Source organism: Gallus gallus, chromosome 35 (genome assembly GCF_016699485.2).
Source record: "Gallus gallus isolate bGalGal1 chromosome 35, bGalGal1.mat.broiler.GRCg7b, whole genome shotgun sequence".
Lineage (NCBI taxonomy): Eukaryota > Metazoa > Chordata > Aves > Galliformes > Phasianidae > Gallus > Gallus gallus.
The window spans coordinates 508,409-531,076 of record NC_052566.1 but is presented as its reverse complement, the minus strand read 5'-3'; the positions used below and the strand labels follow the sequence as shown (position 1 = coordinate 531,076).

The window sequence follows — 22,668 nt, the reverse complement described above, 5'->3', positions numbered from 1 at the left end:
GGGAAGGGGCGTGGCTCGCGCTAAGTCCCGCCCCCTCCGCAGATCTGTGCGCTGCTGGTTGGCTGCGGCTGGAGCAGTCCCGCCCCTTCGGACCAATCGGCATCCGGCTCGGCCCACGAGGCCCCGCCCACCCCTCCCCCAGCCCCGCCCGCGCGGAATGAAGGGGGCGTGGCCTCGGCCGGCGCTCTTTTATTGGACCGTGCTTGGTGTCATGGCGGCCGCGTCGTCCAATCCCTGCAAAGGGGCGGGGTCAGGAGCGGGGAAGGGGCATCGATGGGGCACGGGGGGATGCTGTGGGTCTGTGGGGCAGTTATGGGTCTCTGTGGGGCAGTTGTGGGTTGCTATGGGTCTCTACAGGGCAGTTATGGGTCGCTATGGGTCTCTATGGGGCAGTTAGGGGACACTAGGGAGCAGTTATGGGTCTCTATGGGGCAGTTGCAGGTCGCTATGGGGCAGTTATGGTTGCTATGGGGCAGTTATGGGTCGCTATGGGTCTCTGGGGCAGTTACGGGGCATTCAGGGGCAGTTATGGGGCACTATGGGGCAGTTATGGGTCTCTGTGGGGCAGTTGTGGGTCTCTATGGGGCAGTTATGGGGCATGCGGGGGTCGCTGTGGGTCTGTGGGGCAGTTATGGGTCGCTATGGGGTCTTTATGGGGCACTGTGTGTCCCTATGGGGTCGCTATGGGTCTCTGTGGGGCACTGTGGGCCCCTATGGGGTCTCTATGGGGCACTGTGGGTCTCTATGGGGTTGCTGTGGGTCTCTGTGGGGCACTGTGTGTCCTTATGGGGTTGCTATGGGGCACTGTGGGTCCCTATGGGGTCTCTATGGGTCCCTATGGGGTCGCTATGGGGCCGCTCTGGGTCTCACCATGGCCCTGCGCAGCCTGACGCTGTCGCTATGGGGCAGCCGCTCCATTCCCCGCCCCACATCTGTGGGGCAGCGCCTCCACAGCTCCTGCAGCAGCCCCACAACTGCAGCCTCCAGATCTGTGGGGCAGACAGGGAGAGGGGGGCGGGGAAGGGTGGCCTCGTGCCCCATAGATCGCCCCCCAGCCCCACAGATCCCCCATAGCCCCCCATAGCCCCATAGAGCTCCATAGCCCCCCATAGCCCTCCCCAGCCCCATAGCCCCCCGTAGCCCCCCCAACCCCATAGCCCTTCCTGCCCCATAGCTCCCCCAGCCCCACAGAACTCCACAGACTCCCCTGCCCCACATAGCCCCCCCAGCCCCATAGCCCCCCCAGCCCCACAGAACCCCACAGACCCCCAGCCCCATAGAGCCCCACAGCCCCCCATAGCCCCCCCAGCCCCATAGCGCCCCATAGCCCTCCCAGCCCCATAGAGCCCCATAGTCCCCCCAGCCCCATAGTGCCCCCCAGACCCATAGCCCCCCCAGCCCCATAGCGCCCCATAGCCCCTCCAGCCCCATAGCCCCCCCAGCCCCATAGCGCCCCATAGCCCTCCCAGCCCCATAGTCCCCCATAGCCCCCCCAACCCCATAGCCCTTCCTGCCCCATAGCCTCCCCAGCCCCACAGAACCCCACAGACCCCCAGCCCCATAGAGCCCCATAGCCCCCCCAGCCCCATAGCCCCCCCTGCCCCATAGCCCCCCCAGCCCCATAGCGCCCCATAGCCCCCCCAGCCCCATAGCCCCCCCAGCCCCACCTGTGTCTCCGCTGCCCGTCCCGATGGCGCTGCACACCCGCGGCATTTCCTCGGCGTGGGGGAGGAGCTACAAAGGAAGGGGGCGTGGTCAAACCAAGCCCCGCCCACCTGGAAGCCCCGCCCCATGGATATTCTATAGAGCCCCATTGCAAAGCTCAGAGACCCATTGAGAACCCATAGAGACCCATAGGGACCCATTGAGAACCCACAGAGACCCATAGGGACCCATTGAGAACCCATAAAGACCCATAGGGACCCCATAGAGACCTGTATAGGCCAGCAGTGCCCCATAGGGACCCCACAGAGACCCCTAAGGACCCATAGAGACACATAAGTGTGTATTAAGTGCCATTAGAGACCCACAGTGCCCCATAGAGACCCATAGGGACCGACATAGCCCCATAGAGACCCACAGAGACCTCATAGTGCCCTATAGAGACACATACGGACCCATAGAGACTCCATAGAGCCCCACAGTGCCCCATAGGGATCCATAGGGACCCACAGAGCCCGCATAGTGCCCCATAGAGACCTGCAGTGCCCCATAAGGACCAATAGAGACCCCATAGAGCCCCCACAGAGACCCATAAGGACCCATAGAGCACCCATAGGGACCCACAGTGCCCCATAGGGCCCCATAGAGACCCCATAGAGCCCCCATAGTGCCCCACAGAGACCCATAAGGACCCATAGACCCCTCTAGAGACCCCACAGAGTCCTATAACCACCCCATAGTGCCCCATAGAGATGTCTAGTACCCCATAGAACCCCATTAGTGCCTCATAGAGACCCCATAGAGAACCAAATGGACCCACAGAGCCCCCATAGGGACCCATAGAAACCCATAAAGAACCATAAAGCCCCCATAGAGAACTGCAGTGCCCCATAAGGACCCATAGAGACCCCACAGAGCCCCCATAGTGCTACATAGAGACCTGTAAGGAACCATAGAGCCCCCATAGAGACCTGCAGTGCCCCATAAGGACCCATAGAGACCCCATAGAGCCCCCACAGAGACTCATAAGGACCCATAGAGCCCTCACAGATTCCTATAACAACCCCATAGTGCCCCATAGAGATCTCTAGTACCCCATAGAACCCCATTAGTGCCCCATAGAGACCCCATAGAGAACCACATGGACCCACAGAGCCCCCATAGGGACCCATAGAGCCCCATAGGGACCCATAGAGCCCCACCTGCTCGGGCTGCAGCTGCAGCAGATACCCAAAAACGGCGGAATTCTCCTCAAAATCCTCCGTTAACGGCAGCGCCGGGAGCAGCAGAGCCAGAAGCTGTGGGGGAGGGACCGGTGTGAGGCCACGCCCCACTTCCGGCCACGCCCCACTTCCGGTTACTCACCTGACACCTCATTGGTCAAAGCCCATAGCCCCGCCCTTCAGCCACACCCATCTCGCTGGCCATTGGCTGCAACTCGTCGCCACGCCCCCCTTTCAGCCACCCCTCGCAGCCCATTGGCTGCAGCCCTTCGCCCCGCCCCTTCCCTAAGCCCCGCCCACTTTTAAACCACGCCCCTCCACCTCCACCCACAAACCCATTGGACACACCCCCCTAAGCCACGCCCCGTTTGCATTCCCACCCAATCACCTCCCGCCCCCACCGGAAGTCCCGCCCCTCACTTCCGCATCCGGCAGCGCCCCCTTGTGGCGGACCAGCGCCCCGCAGGCGTTGTCCCTCCCCCGGCCTCGTCCCTCCTCCCGCAGCGCCCGGCCAATGGCGGCCAGGCCCGGCCACGCCCTGGGGGCGGGGTCAAGGAAAAAAGGGGGCGGGGCTTCGCTGCGATTGGGCAGGGTGGGAAAGGGGGCGGGGCTTAGGATGGGGACGAGAAGGGCTTAGGGAATGGGCGGGGCTTAGGAAGGGGGCGTGGTCTTGGAGTGGGTGGGGCTTGGGAGGGAAGGGCTTAGCGGGGATTGGTTGGTTAAGCGGAAAAGGCGGGACGTATCAAGGGGGCGGGGCTTAAGGGGAAGGGCGGGGCCTGAGAGTATAATTAGAGCTAGTTTGGGCCAATCAGGGCATAATTAGGGCTATTCAGGGCTACTTTAGGCATAATTAGGGTAATTTAGGACTAATCTGGGTATAGTTTGGGCTACATGGGGCTGATTTGGGTATAATTTAGGCTACTTGGGGTCAATTTTGGTGTAATTACAGTAATGTAGCGCTAGTTTGGATCTAATTAGGGCTACGTGAGGCCAATGTGGGTGTAATTAGGGTAATTTAGTGCCAATTGGGTTATTATTAGGGTTATTTTGGGCTAATACGTGCATAATTAGGGCTATTTTGGACCAAAGTGGGCATAATTAGGGCAATTTAGGGCCAATTAGAGCATAATTAGGGTAATTCAGGGCTAAGTGGGGCATAATTAAGGTTTCATAGGGCCAGTCTGGGTGTAATTAGGGTAATTCGGGGCTAAGCGGGGCATAATTAGGGCTATCTAGGGCCAATTCGGGTGTAAATAGGATGATTTAGGGCTAATTGGGGCCTAATGCAGGGCTGTGATAGGGCCATAGGGGTGAGGGGGCGGGGCTTAAGGGCAGGGGGCGGGGCTTTTCGCCAAGGATACGCCCCCAACGCGACGCCATTGGCTGCCAGGCGGCCGATGCTGCAGAGGGCGTTGCTGCGCACTTCCGGGTCCGGGTCGTGGGCGGAGCTTCGGGCGAGGGCGGGGCCAATGAGGGGGAGGAGCTCTGAGGCCACGCCCCTCTCCAGGTGCGCGCCCGCCTCGCCCAATATGGCCGCTGCCCATGAGCGCTGCGCCGCGTCGCCGTTCTGTGACGTCATCGGGGGGGCGGGGTCAGTGGGGGGACCCATAGAGACCCCATAAGGACCCCATAGAGACCCATACCCCTCATAGACCCCCATAGAGACCCCCAAGCACCCATAAAGACCCTTAGGAATCCATAGAGACCCCATAGGTACCCATAGAGACCCAGACGGACCCATTGAGACCCACAGCGACCCCATAGGAACCTCATAGAAACCCCCTAGGGACCCCATAGCTCCCCCTTACATCCCATAGACCCATAGAGACCCATAGGAACCCATTGAGACCCATAGGGACCACACAGCAACCTCATACAGACCACATAGGGACCCCATAGACCCCCATAACATCCCACAGACCCATAGAGACCCATAGGGACCCACAGAGACCCCATAGAAACCCATAGGGACCCACTGAGACACACAGGGACTCCATAGCCTCCTGTAACACCCCATAGACCCATAGAGATCTATAGGAACTCCTAGAGACCCCACAGAGAGCAATAGGAACCCACGGAGCCCCATAGAGAAACCTACAGAGCCCTATAGGGAACCACAGAGCCCCATATAAACCCGCAGAGAGACCCCATAGGAACCCCACCCCCCAACCTCCCTCCCCACACATCCCGTAGCCCCGCCCCATTTTTAGCCCCGCCCCCCTTAGCAACGCCCCTCCACTTAAGCCCCGCCCCCTCCCCCTTAAGCCCCGCCCCCCTCACCAGGCAGCCCAATAGGGTAGGGAGGGCGCGCCGGAAGCTGTCACTCAAAGCCCCGCCCCCGGGCGAAGCCCCGCCCACTGCCGCCAGCCCCTCCCCCGCCAGCTCCCGCAGCTCCGCCGCCGCCTCCACCTGATTGGACGAGAGCAGAGCGTGGGGGCGGGGCTAAGCCAGCAGGCCACGCCCCCTCCCCTCCTTAAGCCCCGCCCACCTCTTCCTCATCGCTGCCGTCGTCGTCCTGCAGGCAGCGGATCTGGGAAAAAAGGGTAAAATGACCCCAAAATGACCCCAAATCCATCTAGAAGGCCCCAAGTCCAGCAGGATGACCCAAAATCCAGCAAAACGACCCCAAAATAAACCAAAATGGCCCCAAAATCCACTGGAATGATCTTAAATCTGCTAAAATGATACTGAAATGAACCAAAATGACCCCAAAATAAACCCAGATGACTCCCAAACCCCTTAAAATGATTCCAAATCCATTGAAATGGCCCCAAATCCATCAAAAAGACTCCGAAATCCATCAGAATGGCCCCAAAATAAACCAAAATGACCCCAAAGTCCCATCGAAGTGTCCCCAAAACCCATTCAAATGTCCCCAAATGAGTGCTGCGCTGTGGCCCCGCCCCCTTTCTTTAAGCCCCGCCCCCCTCTAGAAACCACGCCCATTTATGCAAATCGGACTACCTGCAGATCACCCCTCCCCCAAAGCCCCGCCCCATTTCAGGAAGCCCCGCCCATAAGCGCAAACCACGCCCCTTTCGAGCCACACACCCCCCCCGTTAAGCCACACCCCTTTCCTTAAGCCACGCCCCTTCCCGGAAAGCCCCCTAATATCATAAGCCCCGCCCACACCGGAAGTACCCATTCGCCTCGGCCTATTATATCCCCATAAGTCACGCCCCTTTCCGGAAGTGCCCATTGCATTAAGCCCCGCCCCTCCCCTTAAGCCCCGCCCCTCCCCGGAAGCTCCCTTTAAACCCCGCCCGTTCCCCGGAAGCCCCGCCCCCTCACCTGGCCGTTGATGACATCAGCCATCAGGCAACCAATGGCGTGCAGCAGTTGGGGGCTGAGGGCGGGGCTTAGGGCCCGGCTGAGCGCCGTAAGCCCCGCCCTCGCTGGCCCCGCCCCCTTCTCCGCCCTCACCGCCCCCAGCAGCGCCGTCAGCGCCCGGCCTGCACCCCAATAACGGCCCGTAGGTCACCATGGCACCCCAAAATCCCCACACATCCCAATGGCATACCAAATCCACCCCATAGACCCCAACGGGACCCCAATTCCCCCCATACATCCCAATGGGACCCCAAATCCCCCCATACACCCCAATGGGACCCCCAAACCCCCCCCGTAGATCCCGATGGGACCCCAAATCCCCCCCACAGACCCCAAGGGGACCCCCTTTTAGCCCCCCCCAGATCTCACCTTGCAGCTCCTGCTGCCCCACGGCGTTCCCGGCCCCACAGCTCAGCCCCCCCAGTGCCCCATAGGCGGCCGAGCGTACATCCGGGTGTGGGAACTGCGGGCCATTGTGACGTCACAATGGGGGCACTGTGACGTCACAATGGGGGGGGGCTCTATGGGGCACTATGGGGTCTATGTGGGGCTCTATGGGGCACTATGTGTCCTTTTAGATCTCTATAGGGCACTATGGGTCCCTATGGGATCTCCGCAGGTCTCTAAAGGGTCTATGGGGTTTCTATGAGGCACTATGGGGTCTCTATGGGGTCTATGTGGGTCTCTATGGGGCACTATGGATCCTCTTAGATCTCTATAGGGCACTATGGGTTCCTATGGGATCTCTGCAGGTCTCTAAAGGGTTTATGGGGTTTCTATGAGGCACTATGGGGTCTCTATGGGGTCTATGTGGGTCTGTATGGGGCACTATGGGGTCTCTATGGGGCAGTATGGGTCCCTATAGATTTCTGTAGGGTGCTATGGGTCCCTGTGGGTCTCTATGGGGCATTATGGGGTCTCTATGGGGTCTATGTGCAGCTCTATGCGGCAGTATGGGTCTCTATAGATCTCTATAGGGTGCTATGGGTCCCTGTGGGTCTCCATGGGGCACTATGGAGTCTATATGACGTCTATGTGAGTCAATATGGGGCACTACGGGTCCCTATAGATCTGTATGGTTTTCTATGGGTCCCTGTGGGTCCCTATGGGGTCTGTATGGGTTCCTAGAAGATCTATGGGTCCCTATGGGGTCTCTATGGGTCTCTGTAAGTCCCTGTGGGTCCCCATGGGTCCCTATGGGTCCCTGTGGGGTTCCTACGTGTCCCTATGGGGTCAGTGGGGCAGGGCAGGCCTTACCTCCAATAAGGGGAGCAGCGCTTCCAGCGTAGGGCAGAAATAGGGCTCAAAAGCAGCACTGTGGGGGGGGGGCACAAAGAATACCCCAAATGAGCCCTAAATGACCCCAAAGAGCCCAGAATTGACCCTAAATGAACCCTAATAACCCCAGACCGACCCCAAATGACCCCAAATAGCCCCAAAATGACCTCAAATAGACCCCAAATAACCCTAAGTAACCCCAAAGCGACCCCAACTGACCCCAAATAACCCCAAAAGAACCCCAAATGACCCCAAGTGACCCCAAATAACCCCAAAAGAACCCCAAACGACCCCAAGTGACCCCAAAACGACCCCAAATGAGCCCAGATAACCCCCCAAATGACCCCAGGTGGCCCCAAAATACCCTGAAACGACCCCAAAACGACCCCAAAAAAAACCCAAAGAAGCCCAAGTGACCCCAAGTGACCCCAAAACGACCCCAAATGAGCCCAGATGACCCAGATAACCCCAAATAACCCCAAAACAAACCCAAGTGGCCCCAAAAGACCCTGAAATGACCCCCAAAACAACCCCAGATGACCCCAAGTGACCCCAAAACGACCCCAAATGACCCCAAGTGACCCCACAACCACCCCCAAATGACCCCAAGTGCCCCCCCGCACTCACCCGCAGTGCTCGGCCATAAGCCCCGCCCCCTCGCACGCCGCCTCCACTTCCGCCACGAAGTCCCCGCCCACCTCCACCCTGTGGGCGGAGCCAAAGGGCCGCTGAGAGGGGGGCGTGGCCTCGCCCAAGCCCCGCCCCCTCCCTCCCGCCCTTAGCCCCGCCCCTACGCCACGAGCTCCTCCTCCTCGTCGCCCATTGGCTCCGCCCCCTCCTCGTCCTCTGCGGCGTCGAAGAGAAGGAACGAATCAGAGGCAGCCGGAGAGGCCTGGGGGGCGGGGACGACATCAGGCCACGCCCCTTTGCCCATATATGGGAGGCGTGCAGCCACGCCCTGTTTTTGCCATCCATATACGTGTTTTCCCCAAGACACGCCCCCTTTTGCCCATATATGGACATCACAGAAGTAAAACCACACCCCTTTCCCATATATGGAACACCCAGTTGGCCACGCCCCACCAGCCATATATGGGCATTAAGCTAAGCTAAGCCACGCCCCCATCCCATGTATGGAACACCCGATAGGCCACGCCCCCTTTTGCACATATATGGATGTTACACGAACCTTAAAGCCACGCCCCTTTTGTCCATATATGGGTGCCACACAAAGCCATGCCTCCCTCCCATATATGCATGCAAACGTCAGACCATGCCCCTTTTGCCCATATATGGTGTTGTGCTGAGAAAGGCCACGCCCCCCTTTCCACCAGTGCTGCCACAGGCCACGGCTCTATGCCCATATATGGGCATACACCACGTCCCCTCCTCTTTCATCTACAACACTCTTCAAGCAACGCCCCTTTTGCCCATATATGGACATCACACTAAGCCGAGCCACACCCCCACTTGCCCATATATGGTTAGGCAAAGCCAAGCCACGCCCCCTTCCCATGTATGTCTATTTTCCGTTGAAGCCACGCCTCCTTTAACCCATATATGGGCATCACAGAAAACAAATTCACGCCTACTTCCCCATACATGGAAATCAGATCTCAGGCCACACCCCAATGCCCATATATGGCGATACAACAGGCCAAGCCACACCCCCTTCCCCAAGCCACGCCCCTTTGCCCATATATGGTTGCAAGAGACCAAGCCCTACCCCCTTCGCCAGCCCGACCCCGCCCATTTCCCCATATACGGTGATCCGAAGGGGCGTGGCCAGGCAGACCCCGCCCCCTTTTGCCCATATATGGTGCGACTCACCGCAGGGGGCGGGGCTTGCAGGCTGTGCAGGAGGAGGGGGAGGAGCCTGGGCAGCATTGGCTCCACCCCCTCACGCAGCGCTTCGGCCGCAGCCCCACAGAGCCCAAATCTGGGGGGAAAAAGGGCGGAATTGGGCAAAAATGGCCCCAAAAAGGGTTGGGGGAGGAGATGGAGTCGTATGGGGCAGTATTTGGTGTCATTTGGGGGTTCTTTGGGGTCATCTGGGAGCCCTTTTGGGGGTATTTGGGGTCACACAGGGGCCATTTGGGGCCATTTGGGGTTACTTGGGGGCATTTGGGGCCATTTTGGGGTCATTTTGGTCCATTCAGGGCCACTTACGGTCATTTAGGGTCACTTTGATCCATTTAAGGTCATTTGGGGCCATTTGGGGCAATTAGAGTCACTTTACGACCATTGAGGGGTCATTCAGGGGCCATTTGGGGTCATTTGGAGCCATTTGGGGTCATTTGGAGTCATTTTGGAGCCATTTGGGGTCAATTTGGGGCCGTTTGGGGTCATTTGGGGTCATTTGGGGGTCATTTGGGGGTCATTTGGGGTCATTTTGAGGCCATTTGGGGTCATCTTGGAGCCATTTGGGGTCATTTTGGGGCCATTTGGGGTCATTTGGGGTCATTTTGAGGCCATTTGGGGTCATCTTGGAGCCATTTGGGGTCATTTGGGGGCCATTTGGGGTCATTTGGGGTCACTTTGGATCATTTGGGGTTATTTTGGAGCCATTTGGGGTCATTTTGGAGCCATTTAGGGTCATGTGGGGCCATTTGGGGTCATTTTGGGGCCATTTGGGGTCATTTGGGGTCATTTTGGATCATTTGGGGTCATTTGGGGGCCATTTGAGGCCATTTGGGGTCGTTTGGGTGCCATTTTGGGGTCAATTTGGGGCCGTTTGGGGTGATCTTGGAGTCATTTGGGGTCATTTGGGGGCCATTTGGGGTCATTTGGGTTCATCTTGGAGCCATTTGGGGTCATTTGGGGTCATTTTGGAGCCATTTGGGGTCATTTGGGTTCATCTTGGAGCCATTTTGGGTCATTTGGGGCCATTTAGGGCCATTTTGGGGCCGTTTTGGGGTGACTCACAGCACGCGCCGCTCCTCCCCGTCCCCATCGGCCGCCATTTCCAGCACCGCCTCCAACGCCGCCGCGCCGCCCCCCAACGCCCCCAACACCTCTGCACCGAAACCCCATCCGGTCAGCCCCAAATGCCAACAATTCACCCCAAATCCCATCCATTTACCCCCAAATCCCATCTATTCAGCCCCAAATCCCATCGATTCAGCCCCAAATCCCAACAATTCACCCCAAATCCCATCCATTTACCCCCAAATCCCATCTATTCAGCCCCAAATCCCATCGATTCAGCCCCAAATCCCAACAATTCACCCCAAATCCCATCCATTTACCCCCAAATCCCATCTATTCAGCCCCAAATCCCATCGATTCAGCCCCAAATCCCAACAATTCACCCCAAATCCCATCCATTTATCCCCAAATCCCATCCATTCAGCCCTAAATCCCATCGATTCAGCCCCAAATCCCAACAATTCACCCCAAATCCCATCCATTTATCCCAAAATCCCATCCATTCAACCCCAAATCCCATCGATTCAGCCCCAAATCCCAACAATTTAGCCCAAAACCCACAAATCTACCCCAAATCCCACAGATTTACCCCCAAATCCCATCGATTCAGCCCCAAATCCCATTAATTTAGCCTAAAATCCCACAAATCCACCCCAAATCCCAACAATTTACCCCCAAATCCCATTGATTCAGCCCCAAATGCCAACAATTCACCCCAAATCCCATCCATTTACCCCCAAATCCCATCTATTCAGCCCCAAATCCCATCGATTCAGCCCCAAATCCCAACAATTCACCCCAAATCCCATCCATTTATCCCAAAATCCCATCCATTCAACCCCAAATCCCATCGATTCAGCCCCAAATCCCAACAATTCACCCCAAATCCCATCCATTTATCCCCAAATCCCATCCATTCAGCCCCAAATCCCATCGATTCAGCCCCAAATCCCAACAATTCACCCCAAATCCCATCCATTTATCCCAAAATCCCATCCATTCAACCCCAAATCCCATCGATTCAGCCCCAAATCCCAACAATTTAGCCCAAAACCCACAAATCTACCCCAAATCCCACAGATTTACCCCAAAATCCCATCGATTCAGCCCCAAATCCCATTAATTTAGCCCAAAATCCCACAAATCCACCCCAAATCCCAACAACTTACCCCCAAATCCTATCCCTTCACCCCCAAATCCCATCGATTCACCCCCAAATCCCACTGATTTACCCCCAAATCCCACATATTTACCCCAAATTCCCCCAATTCCCCCCCAAAACCCCCCATATTTGCCCCAAACTCCCCAAAATCCCCCAATTTCACCCCAAAACCCCCAAATTTCCCCCCAAATCCCCCAAATTCCTCCCCAAAATCCCCCAAATCCCCCATATTTGCCCGCAAACCCCCCAAAATTCCCCAAATTCCCCCCCAAATCCCCCAAATTTCCCCCCAATTCCCCCCCAAACCCCCACATTTCCCCCCAAACCCCCCATATTTACCCCCCAACCCCCCCAAAACCCCCCCAACCCCCCCTGTGTGACCCCAACCTCCCCCCCCCCCCCCCCCCAACCCCCCCTATGTGACTCCAATCCTCCCCTCCCCCCCCCCAACCCCCCCCATTCCCCCCCCGGAGCCCCAAAAGGGCCCCATTGGAGCCCCGGCGGTGGCGCTGCGTTCCCTCACCCATCGCCTGCAGCCGCACCGCGCGATGGGGGGGGTCGGGCAGCCGCAGCACCGCCAGCAGCGCCGCCTCCACAGCGCCCCCTGGTGGGCACAGCGGGAAGTCCTCCACGGCGCCACCTGCGGGATATAGAGGAGGAATGAGGCAACAGCGCCCCCTGGTGGCCAAATATGGAATTGCTGCACAGTACTCATAGGGCTCCACAGCACCCATAGTGCTCTACAGCGCCCCCTGGTGGGCAAAGCGGGAAGTCCTCCACAGTGCCACCTGGGGGACGAACACGGAACGGCCTAAGGCGCCCTCTGGTGGGCAAAGAGGGAACGACACCACAGCGCCCCATAGGGATCAATTATGGGCAGTCAAACAGCGCCCCCTGGTGAGCAAAGAGAGAACGACACCACAGCGCCCCATAGGAATCAATTATGGGCAGTCAAACAGCGCCCCCGGGTGGACAAACATGGAATGACACCACAGCGCCCCCTGGTGGTCGATACAGTAACACCTCCACGGCGCCATTGTTGTCTATTTTGGGCCATTTGGGGTCGTTTCGGTCCGTTTTTGGGTCCCTTTGGGGTCATTTGGGGCGTTTTGGGGTCGTTGGGGGACTCACCCAACTCATGCAGGGCGCTGAGAGCCAGCTCCATCTCATGGGGACGCCCCCTTTCCAGGACCCCCAACAGCGCCCCCAAAACCGCCCCGAGCTGTGGGGCCACCGCCGCTCCTGCAACACAACGGGACCCCATTGGGGACCCCCCCCATTTAGGGACCACCACCCCAATTATAGGGACCCCCCCCCACTCCCCTTTAGGAACCCCCCCTTACCCCATTTTGGATACCCCCCAACCCCATATTGGGCCCCCCCCCCATTTTAGGGACCCCCCCCCAACCCCATATTGGGGACCCCCCCCCTATTGAGACCCCCTCAGCTCATATTGGGATCGCACCCCCATTTTGAGGACCCCACCCCCATCATAAGGCCCCCCCCACCCCATATTGGGCCCCACCCCCATTTTTGGGACCCCCCCCCCCATCCCATACTGGGGATCCCCACCCCATATTAACGACCCCCCCCATACCCCATACCGAAGACCCCCCATTTTAGGTACTCCTCCACCCCGCATTGCGAACCCCCCCTTTATTTTACAGACCCCCCCATACGAAAACCCCCACCCCATTTATACCCCCCCACCCCATACATTGGGACCCCTCTTATTTAGAGACCCCCCCCTTCTAAGGACCCCCACCCCAAACAAAGACCCCCCCCAACTTTTAGAACCCCCACCCCATACAGAGACCCCCCCTTATTTAAGAACCCCCCCCATTTTGAGTGTTCCCCCCCCCATTTTGGGTTGTCCCCCCCCCACTTCCGGCTCTCCGTCGCCCCCTACCGGCCACCGCCAGCAGTTCCCTCAGCACGAACCAACTCCGCGCCCCCGGAAGCACTTCCGGCGACCCCGGAAGTGCCTCCGGGCAACCCGGAAGTGGTTCCAGCGAAACCGGAAGTGCCTCCAGCGCGGCCGGAAGTGCCTCCAAAGCCAACGCCGCCGCCTCGGGCTGCAACGGCGCACCCCCAGTATAAACCAGTATGGAGCAGCACGACCCGGTGGGGACCCCCCCCCCTCCCATCAGCCCCCATAGCCCCCTACTGCCCCCCATAGGCCCCCATTCCCCCCCAGTGCCCCCCACAGACCCCCTACTGTCCCCCCATATCCCCCATAGGCCCCCATTACCCCCCACAGACCCCCCACTGCCCCCCCATAGGCCCCCATTACCCCCCCATAGCCCCCAAAATGACCCCCAACCACCCCCACAGCCCCCCCATAGTCCTCCAACGCCCCCCATATCCCCCCTACACCCCCCAGAGACCCCCAAAGCCCCCCCACACACCCCATACCCCCCTATTGCTTCCCCATAGGCCCCCATTATCCCCCCCCATAGCCCCCAAAATGACCCCCAAAGACCACCACAGCCCCCCCATACCCCTCCACTGCTCCCCCACAGCCCCCATAGACCTCCAACCCCCCCATAGCCCCCCACAGACCTCCCATGTCCCCCCCATACCACCTCCACACCCCCCATAGCCCCCCATAACCCCCCCAATCCCCTCCATAATCCCCATAAACCCCCCATACCCCCCCATACACCTCAATGCCTCCCATAGCCCCCCATATCCCCCAATTGCCCCCCATAAGCCCCCCCATAAACCCCCCATACCCCTCCATGACCCCCATAAATCCCCCATATCCCCCCCATAACCCCCATAAACCCCCCCATACCCTTCAATGCCTCCCATAGCCCCCTATACCCCCCATAAACCCCCCATACTCCTCCATGCCCCCCCATAAACCCCCCATATCCCCCCCATAACCCCCATAAACCCCCCATATCCCCCCCATAACCCCCATAGCCCCCCATAAACCCCCCGATACCCCTCCATGCCCCCCCCATAAGCCCCCCATATCCCCCCCCATAGCCCCCATAGCCCCCCATATCCCCCGACCGCCCCCCACAAACCCCCCCATAACCCCCCCATAACCCCCCCATACCTGCATGTATTCCCCAACGCTTCTCAGTGCGGAGGCGGCCGCCCCCCTCACCGCCCCTTCGGGGTCTCTCAGCCCCCTTCTCAGCGCCCCCAAAACCGCCCCCATATACCTGAAAGACCCCCCCAAAAAAAACCCAACCAACCCCAATTAACCAAAACCGTCCTTTTCCCCCCCAAAATCCCCACCTGAACCCCACCAATGCCCCCAAATCCCCATTTTTTGCCACCAAATCCCCATTTTTAGCCCCAAATTCCCCCCTTCCCCCCTAAATCCCCACCTGAACCCCCCCAAATGCCCCAAAATTGCTCTTTTTCACCCCAAAATCCCCATTTTAAGCCCCCAAAATCCCCATTTTTACCCCCAAATCCCCATTTCAGCCCCCCAAATTACCCCAAATAGCCTCTTTTCACCCCAAAATCCCCACCCGAACCCCACAAATGCCACCCAAATTCATATTTTTCCCCCCAAATCCCCATTTTCCCCCAAAAATCCCCATTTCAGCCCCCCAAATTGCCCCTTTTCACCCCAAATTCCCCTCCCAAACCCCTCAAATACCCCCCAAATTCCTATTTTTCTCCCCAAAATCCCCATTTCAGCCCCCCAAATTGCCCCTTTTCACCCCAAAATCCCCACCCAAACCCCATAAATGCCCCCCAAATTCCTCTTTTCCCCCCAAATCCCCATTCCCCCCCCCAAAATCCCCATTTTCCCCCTCCAAATTACCCCAAATTGCCCCTTTTCACCCCAAAATCCCCACCCAAACCCCACAAATGCCCCCCAAATTCATATTTTTCCCCCCAAATCCCCATTTTCCCCCCCAAAATCCCCATTTGTCGCCCCAAATTGCCCAAAACGGCCCCTTTTCACCCCAAAACTCACCTCCTCCTCAGCAGCTCCCCACAGCCGTCGGCTGCAGCCCCCAATGCCAGCAGCGCTCCCTTCCTGCCCCACGGCTCCGGGCTGCCCAACAGCGGCTCCAAACGCGGCACCTGGAACCCCAAAATCGCCCTTTTTCACCCCAAAACGGACCGACCCCGACAGCAACCCCAAATCCCCCCCATTTCCATCCCAAACACCCACTTTCAGCCCCCAAATTGCCCATTTTTAGCCCCCAAAATCCCCAACTTCTCACCCAAAATCCACCGTTTTTGGCCCAAAATCCCTCTCTGAACCCCCCAAAATTGCCCCAAATCCCCATTTTTGACACCCAAACCCCCATTTTAGCCCCAAATTCCCCATTTTCCCCCCTCAACCCCCCCCAAAATCGCCCCAAATCCTCTTTCTGCCCCAGAATTGCCCAAGATTGCCCTTTCTTGCCCCAAAATCCCCATTCTCCCCCGCAAAATCCCCACTAGAACCCCCAAAATCGCCCCAAATCCCCCATTTTTGACCCAAAATTGCCCCAAATCCCCCATTTTTGTCCCCCAAACTCCCATTTTTATCCCCCAAATCCCCTATTTTTGACCCAAAATTGCCCCAAATCCCCCATTTTTGTCCCCCAAACTCCCATTTTTATCCCCCAAATCCCCCATTTTTGACCCAAAATTGCCCCAAATCCCCCAATTTTGTCCCCCAAACTCCCATTTTTAGCCCCCAAATCCCCCATTTTTGCCCCCAAATCCCCTTTTTTCACCCCCAAAATCACCATTTCCCGCAGCAGTTTCTCAGCAGGGACCCCCAGCGCCAACGCGTTCAGCACCTGCGGGTCCAAGAACAGGAGATGATTAATAATTAATCGTCAACAATTAATTACGACTTAATAAAGGGGGCGATGGGGGCTCACCTGGGCTGCGCAATGGCGGATGCTGCGCCCCCCCTCCCCGCCCCCCCACAACTCCGCATCTTCGGGGTCCGGGTGGTCCCGGGGGGGGGGGGAGCAGAGCAGGGTGAGCAGAGAGCCCAGCAGGGGGGGCAGGAAGGGCTGCAGGGCCTGAGGGGGGGAAATGGAGTCAATAATCCCACCATAATCCCACTTAATGCCACCTAATCCCAACATAATCCCACTTAATCCCACCTAATCCCACCATAATCCCACTTAATCCCATCTAATCCCACCATAATCCCATTTAATCTCATCTAATCCCACCATAATCCCACTTAATCCCATCTAATCCCACCATAATCCCACTTAATCCCATCTAATCCCATCACAATCCCACTTAATCCCATCTAATCCCACCATAATCCCACTCAATCCCACTTAATCTCAACTAATCCCACTATAATCCCACAATAATCCCCCATAACACTCCATAACCCCCAATAGCCCCCCCAGCCCCCCATGATCCCACTATAATCACCCCATAATACCCCTACAATTCCCCCCAACCCCCATAATGCCACCATAATCCCTTATAATTCCCCCTAACCCCCCGTAATCCCCCTATAACTCCCCCTAAACCCCATCATTCCCCATAATCCTGCCTAGCCCCCCCATAATCCGACTATAATTCCCCATAAACCCCCCTATCGTCCCCATAACCCCCCATAATCCCACTATAATCCCCCATAACCCCCTCATAGCCCCCCAACCCCCCCTAGTCCCCCATAATCCCACTATAATCCCTCCCAACCCCCATAACGCCATAATAATCCCTTACAATTCCCCCTAAACCCCCATAATCCCCCTATAACCCCCCATAATCCCTCTATAATCCCCCGTAACCCCCTCAGAGCCCCCCCTAATCCCACTGTAATCCCCCCTAATCCGGGTTAATCCCACTCACCCGTGGCCGTTCCTGGGCCAGGAATCCCAGCACTGCCAGCGCCCGCGCCCGCACGGCCTGGCCCCGCCCCTCGGCCCCGCCCACCTGCCAATAGGGGCGACTCTTAGCGACGAGGCCCCGCCCCCTCCCCTCCCGATAGGCGCGTCTGCAGAAGGGGGCGGGACTTAGCGCTGTAGCTCCGCCCCCTCGGACCGCTACCCAATGTAGGGGGTGGAGCTTCGCGACGTGGCCCCGCCCCCCCCCCCCCCCCTTTGGGCGCGCCCCCTCATTGGTCCCGCTATAGAAGGGGTGGGGCTTGTTGTGGCCCCGCCCACTCGCATAGCCCCACCCACTCACATCTATTGAGGGGTGGAGCTTATTACCATAGCCCCGCCTTCTTGTCTGTGGATGAGCCATCTGATTGGTCCGCTTATAACGAGGAGCGGGGTCTAGCAATGTAGCCCCTCCCCTGCACCATATAGAGGCAAAGGGCGGGGGGGGGGGGGGGGGGGGGGGGGGGGGGGGGCGTGGCTTTACACAGCCCACCCCCATTTCCATAAAAGGCCATTGGTTTGCACTGTGGCTCCGCCCACTCCTGTAACCCCGTCCCCACCCCATATATGGGCAAAGGGGCGGAGCTTCACATGGCCTAGCCCATTCCCATACCCCTGCCCTCTACACCATATATGGGCAAAGGGGCGGGGCTTCACATGATCGTGCCCATCGCCATATCCCCACCCCTACTCCATATATGGGCAAAGGGGTGTGGCTTCCCATGGCCACGCTTACTCCCACAGCCCCATCCCTGCACCATATATGGGCAACGAAGGGGCATGGCTTCCCAATTGGCCCCGCCCCCTCTTCCTGGCCCCGCCCCCACCTGCAGGCAGAGGTCGAGCACAGGTCGGAGGTCAAAGGTCACAGCTTTGGGGTCAGCAGCCACGAATTCATCCAACACCTCCAAAGCGGCAGCGCCCAACTCCTAAAAGGACCCAAAAAGGGCTGAATTTCACCCAAAATGGCCCCGTGGGAACGGAGGGAAGTGGGGAGGGGGCGAAAAAGTGGCCCAATTTGGGTCCAAATGGGCCAAAAATGGCACCAAAACGGGGGAGAAAAGGGGAAAATTGGGTGTTGGGAGGGGGAGAAAAAATGGACCAAAATGGGCAGAATTTGACCCAAAATGGAACCAAAAACGGCCATTGTGGACGCAGCGCCTCTCAATGGGGCTCAATGGGGTTCAATGGGGGTGAAACTGCCCCAAAATCGGGCAGATTTGCCCCAAAATGGCCTCGGAATGGACCCAAAACGAACATTTTTGGGCATGGGATGGAAAAAGGAACCAAAATGGAGGTTTTTGGCCCCAAAATCCTCACCTCATCGGCGTCGATCAAAGCCTGGAGGGCCCTCAGCACGTCCGGGAGCAGCGAACGGAGCAAATCCTGCCCCAAAAACACCCCAAAATGACCCAAAATCGCCTCATTTCGACCCAAAATCCACGTGGGGAATCCGCTGCTCTTAAAGGGACGGCCCCCCATTTCACACCCCCCATTATGGGGCTGAAAACGCCCATTTTGGGCAACTCAAACCCACTGCTCTTAAAGGGACCACCCCCCATTTCAGGCCCTCATTTCAGCACCCCCAACCCCCACTATTTTTAATGGGGGAAGTGGACAGCTCCCTCCAACCTCCCCCTCCCCAATTCCCCCTCCCCCCCCCATCCCATTTTTGGGGTCAGAAAGACCAATTTTGGGGTCACTCACCGTCTGCGTCCCCCCCAAAGCGGCCGCCAGCCCCCCAAGTGCCTTCAGGGCGTACGCGGTGCTATGGGGGGGGGTCCCGGGTTGAAGCCCCCCCCGGCAGAGCTCCGCTATCGGGCGGCAGTGGGGGGTCAGAGATGGGGGGGGGTCTTCGAGGGCTGCGCTCAGCACTTGTAGGGCACGCTGTGGGGTTATAGGGGGGATGGGGGGGCAAGGGGGTGGGTTAGGGACCCCCATAGGGGGGATATGGGGTAGATGCGGGAAGGCTGGGGGGTTATGGGGGGTTTGGGGGGCTTAGGGACCCCTATAGGGGAGGATATGTGGTAGATGCAGGAACGCTGGGGGGTTATGGGGGGTCTGGGGGGCTTAGGGACCCCTATAGGGGGGTTATGGGGTACATATGGGGGGTCTGGGGGGGCTTATGGGGGGCTTGAAGGGATATGGGGGCGAAATGGGGGGCCTGGGGGGGGATAGGGGGATTGGGGACCCCCACAGGAGGAATATGGGGTATATATGGGGGGTCTGGGGGGGAACAGGGGGTTATAGACCCCTATAGGGGGATATGGGGTACATATAGGGGGTCTGAGGGGGGGTTAGGGGGGGCTTGAAGGGATATGGGGGGGAATGGGGGACCTGGAGGGGCCCTGGGGGACTTAGGGATCCCTATAGGGGGAATATGGGGTATGTATGGGGGGGCTGGGGGGTATTCAGGGGTCTGGGGGGATCCTGGGGGGGGATGGGGGGCTTAGGGACCCCCATAGGGGGAATATGGGGTACATATGGGGGGGCTAGGGGGGCATTGGGGGGTCTGGGGGGGGATGGGGGCCTTAGGGACCCCCATAGGGGGGGATATGGGGTAGGTAGGGGAAGGCTGGGGGCTTATAGGGGTCTGCGGGGGGGGTTGGGGGCTTAGGGACCCCTATAGGGAGAATATGGGGTGCATATATAGGGTCTGATGGGGTTATGGGGGGGAAATGGGGGCACTGGGGGGGTCCTGATGGGCTTAGGGACCCCCGTAGGGGAGATATGGAGCATATATGGGGGGGAAATGGGGGCACTGGGGGGTCTGGGGGGCTTAGGGACCCCCCTAGGGGCGATATGGGGTAGATACGGGAAGGCTGGTGTATGGGGGGAGAGGTTATTATGGGATGGGGGTCGCCGTGGCAATCAGGCAGCCTCACCTCCTGCAGATGGGGGTCCCGCGCCGCCCTCTGCACCCACTGCCCCATTGGAGCCCACGCCTCCGCCCCCCCCCGGCGCAGCAGCACAGCCCCCACGTGGGACAGGGAGGGCAGCACCGAACGGCTGCCAAACAGGGGGGGAAAAAGGGGGGAAATGGGGTAATGGGGATGGGGGGGTTATGGGGACGGGGGGGATGGGGGGGAATGGGGGGAATGGGGGAAATAGGGGGGAATAGGGGGGAATAGGGGGGAATAGGGGGGAATAGGGGGGAATAGGGGGGAATAGGGGGGAATGGGGGGGAATGGGGGGGGATGGGGGGGGAATGGGGAGAAATGAGAACAGAATGGGGGGAAATGGGGACAGAATGGGGGGAAATGGGGCCAGAATGGGGGGAAATGGAGGGAAATGAGGACAGAGTAGGGGGAAATGGGGAGAAATGGGGACAATTGGGGGAAATAGGGACAGAATGGGGGGAAACGGGCACAAAAGAGGGGGAAATGAGGGAAAATGGGGCCAGTATAGGAGAAAATGGAGACAGAATAGGGTGAAAATGATGGAAAATGGGCAACGAATGGGGGGAATGGGGGAAATGGGCATAAATTGGGGGCAATGAGCATAGAATGGGGAAAATGGGAACAGAATGCGGGAAAATGATGGAAAATGGGCAAAAATGGGGGGGAAAATGGGCACAAATGGGGCACAAAGTGGGGTGAGATGGGGGAGGGTGGGGGGGCGGCCCTTTTTTGGGGTGAAAAAGGCCAAAATGGGGACAGTTGGACTCACTCTGTTTCCTTCTCCAGGGCTTCGGCCAATAGGGAGGGCAGCCTGCGGGAGGGGGCGGGGCAACGCTTAGCCACGCCCCCATCTTTTGGTCAAACCACGCCCTCCACCGGAAGTCCCGCCCACACAGACCACACCCGCCAGACGCAGTAGCCAATCGCATGGCTCCGTACAAGCCCCGCCCCCCTGTCTAACCCTACCCCCTCGCTATGGGAGCCACGCCCACCGTTTGTAGTATCCAATCACGTGGCTCAATAGAAGCCCCGCCCTCACTCAGCACCATGATGCCACACCCACCACAGACTGCGGCCAATCCCATTGGTTCACAGAAGCCACGCCTCCTCTCAGAACCGCCCCCATTGCTTAACCCCACCCCCTCCCTTAACACCGCCCACCACGCACTTAGCCAATCCCGTGGCTCCAAAGAAGCCCCGCCCCTTGTAGCCCCGCCCATTAACCACATCCCTCTCTCGGCCCCGCCCACCAGTAGGCCACGCCCACCGCCTGCAGTAGCCAATCCCGTATCACCACGGAAATCCCCGCCCCTTTTCCCTTTCAACACCACCCCCATCTGTAACCAATCGCACGGCTGGGTGGAAGCCCCTCCCACCGGAAGTCCCGCCCACCTGAGCCTCAGTTCCGGGTCCAGGTGCCGCCATCTTCCCCCCGACAGGCGGCGGCGGAGGAGAACGGCGGCCAGCTGGCGCAGCTGGGCACGATGGGATGGCGGGAGGGAGAGGTTATCATGGGATGGTGGGAGGGGGGCGGGGGTTATTATGGGATGGCGGGATCGCTATGTGGGCCATCAGGGGTTATTATGGGATGGGATGGGGGGGGCTCTCCAGACGAGGCCTACGGTTGCTATGGGGGGGACCCGCCCTGCAGCTATGGAGGCTAAGTGAGGTATTATAGGATGTCAGGCTGGGATCAGAGCTCTGAGAGGATGGGGGGGGTTATTATGGGATGGCGGCTTCACTCTACGGCCCACAGGGGTCCCACTCGGGGGAGACCTATGGGGAGAGGGCGGTCCCACTCGGTGTCACGTGGGGAATGGGGTGGGGGGGAGGGGTCACCTGCGGCCGCGCCGCGCCCACCACGATCTCCGCGAGCCGCTCCGGGGTGCGGGGGTCGGCGAAGGCCTCACGCAGACGGGCGGTGGCCTAAAACGGGGGTGAAGAAGGTGGGAGGCGAGCCGGGCCACGCGATCCCCTCGGCCGCCTCCTCTCCCCGTCCCGACCCCCGGCCGGTATCCGTTACCTGCTGTATAACGGCGTTATCCGGTTCCAGGAGCTGCTCCAGCACCGCCTGCAGCTCGGGGGCCGCCATCTTGGAAAGAGGGCGTTTCCGGCGGAGGCGGAAGTTAATAAAGCGGAATACGCCGCAGAGCAGCGAATACTGCGGCATGATTGGCTCGCTCAACCGGAAGTCCTTCCTTCTTAAAAGGGCAATGGCAGGATTACTTCGGGATTTAAAAGGGCCACGGAGCACGCGGGCCCACCGCTGGGGTTTAAATGAGAACAGCTCCGGGATCCTTCTTAAAACGGCAACGCCCCAACGGTGACCCCACACTTTCCTTAAAAGGGCAACACCACTG

At 58.9% G+C, this 22,668-nt stretch overlaps 2 protein-coding genes across 9 annotated transcripts in view; one reads left to right on the top strand and one right to left on the bottom strand.

Annotated features, from left to right (window-relative positions):
• The window catches only part of REC8 (REC8 meiotic recombination protein), a 23,606-nt gene extending 23,044 nt beyond the window's left edge, over positions 1–562 (top strand). For 4 of the 7 annotated variants that reach the window (XM_040655012.2, XM_040655010.2, XM_040655009.2 and 1 more), the window contains one exon: positions 43–562. In XM_040655012.2, the coding sequence (XP_040510946.1) occupies positions 43–397 (355 nt within the window). In that variant the 3' untranslated portion in view covers positions 398–562. The remainder of the gene's footprint in view (positions 1–42) is intronic. The other 3 variants (XM_040655013.1, XM_040655014.1, XM_040655011.1) reach the window with 1 other exon arrangement.
• Positions 174–22,668, bottom strand: IPO4 (importin 4). Of its 2 annotated transcripts, XM_040655004.1 has the most exons (31): positions 22,332–22,659; positions 22,148–22,234; positions 21,701–21,783; positions 21,078–21,119; positions 20,294–20,417; positions 19,116–19,295; positions 18,729–18,794; positions 18,236–18,337; positions 17,377–17,460; positions 16,434–16,580; positions 16,296–16,349; positions 15,530–15,639; positions 14,651–14,759; positions 13,493–13,658; positions 12,715–12,825; positions 12,107–12,223; positions 10,419–10,509; positions 9,324–9,432; positions 8,288–8,385; positions 8,121–8,198; positions 7,473–7,530; positions 6,585–6,678; positions 6,177–6,337; positions 5,374–5,415; positions 5,166–5,294; positions 4,247–4,452; positions 3,306–3,423; positions 2,865–2,960; positions 1,668–1,734; positions 871–989; positions 174–234 (listed from the first exon to the last, which is right to left on the bottom strand). In XM_040655004.1, the coding sequence occupies exons 1-31, from the start codon at positions 22,476–22,478 to the stop codon at positions 190–192; spliced, it is 3,240 nt and encodes a 1,079-aa protein (XP_040510938.1). In that variant the 5' UTR covers positions 22,479–22,659; the 3' UTR covers positions 174–189. The 2 variants fall into 2 exon arrangements, 1 of the variants encoding a protein (XP_040510938.1); XR_005842450.2 differs by lacking the exon at positions 174–234 and having other exon boundaries at positions 907–989; positions 2,865–2,995; positions 22,332–22,668.

What these genes read in the sequence shown, in the direction of transcription:
- IPO4 (XM_040655004.1), bottom strand. Translation starts at nt 22,478, where the DNA reads ATGCCGCAGTATTCGCTGCTCTGCGGCGTATTCCGCTTTATTAACTTC. An exon ending in CTTTGATCGACGCCGATGAG is followed by an intron (nt 18,338 to 18,728) that starts GTGAGGATTTTG and finishes GGGTCCTTTTAG; the next exon opens with GAGTTGGGCGCTGCCGCTTT. An exon ending in CTACCCTATTGGGCTGCCTG is followed by an intron (nt 4,453 to 5,165) that starts GTGAGGGGGGCG and finishes ATGACGTCACAG; the next exon opens with AACGGCGACGCGGCGCAGCG.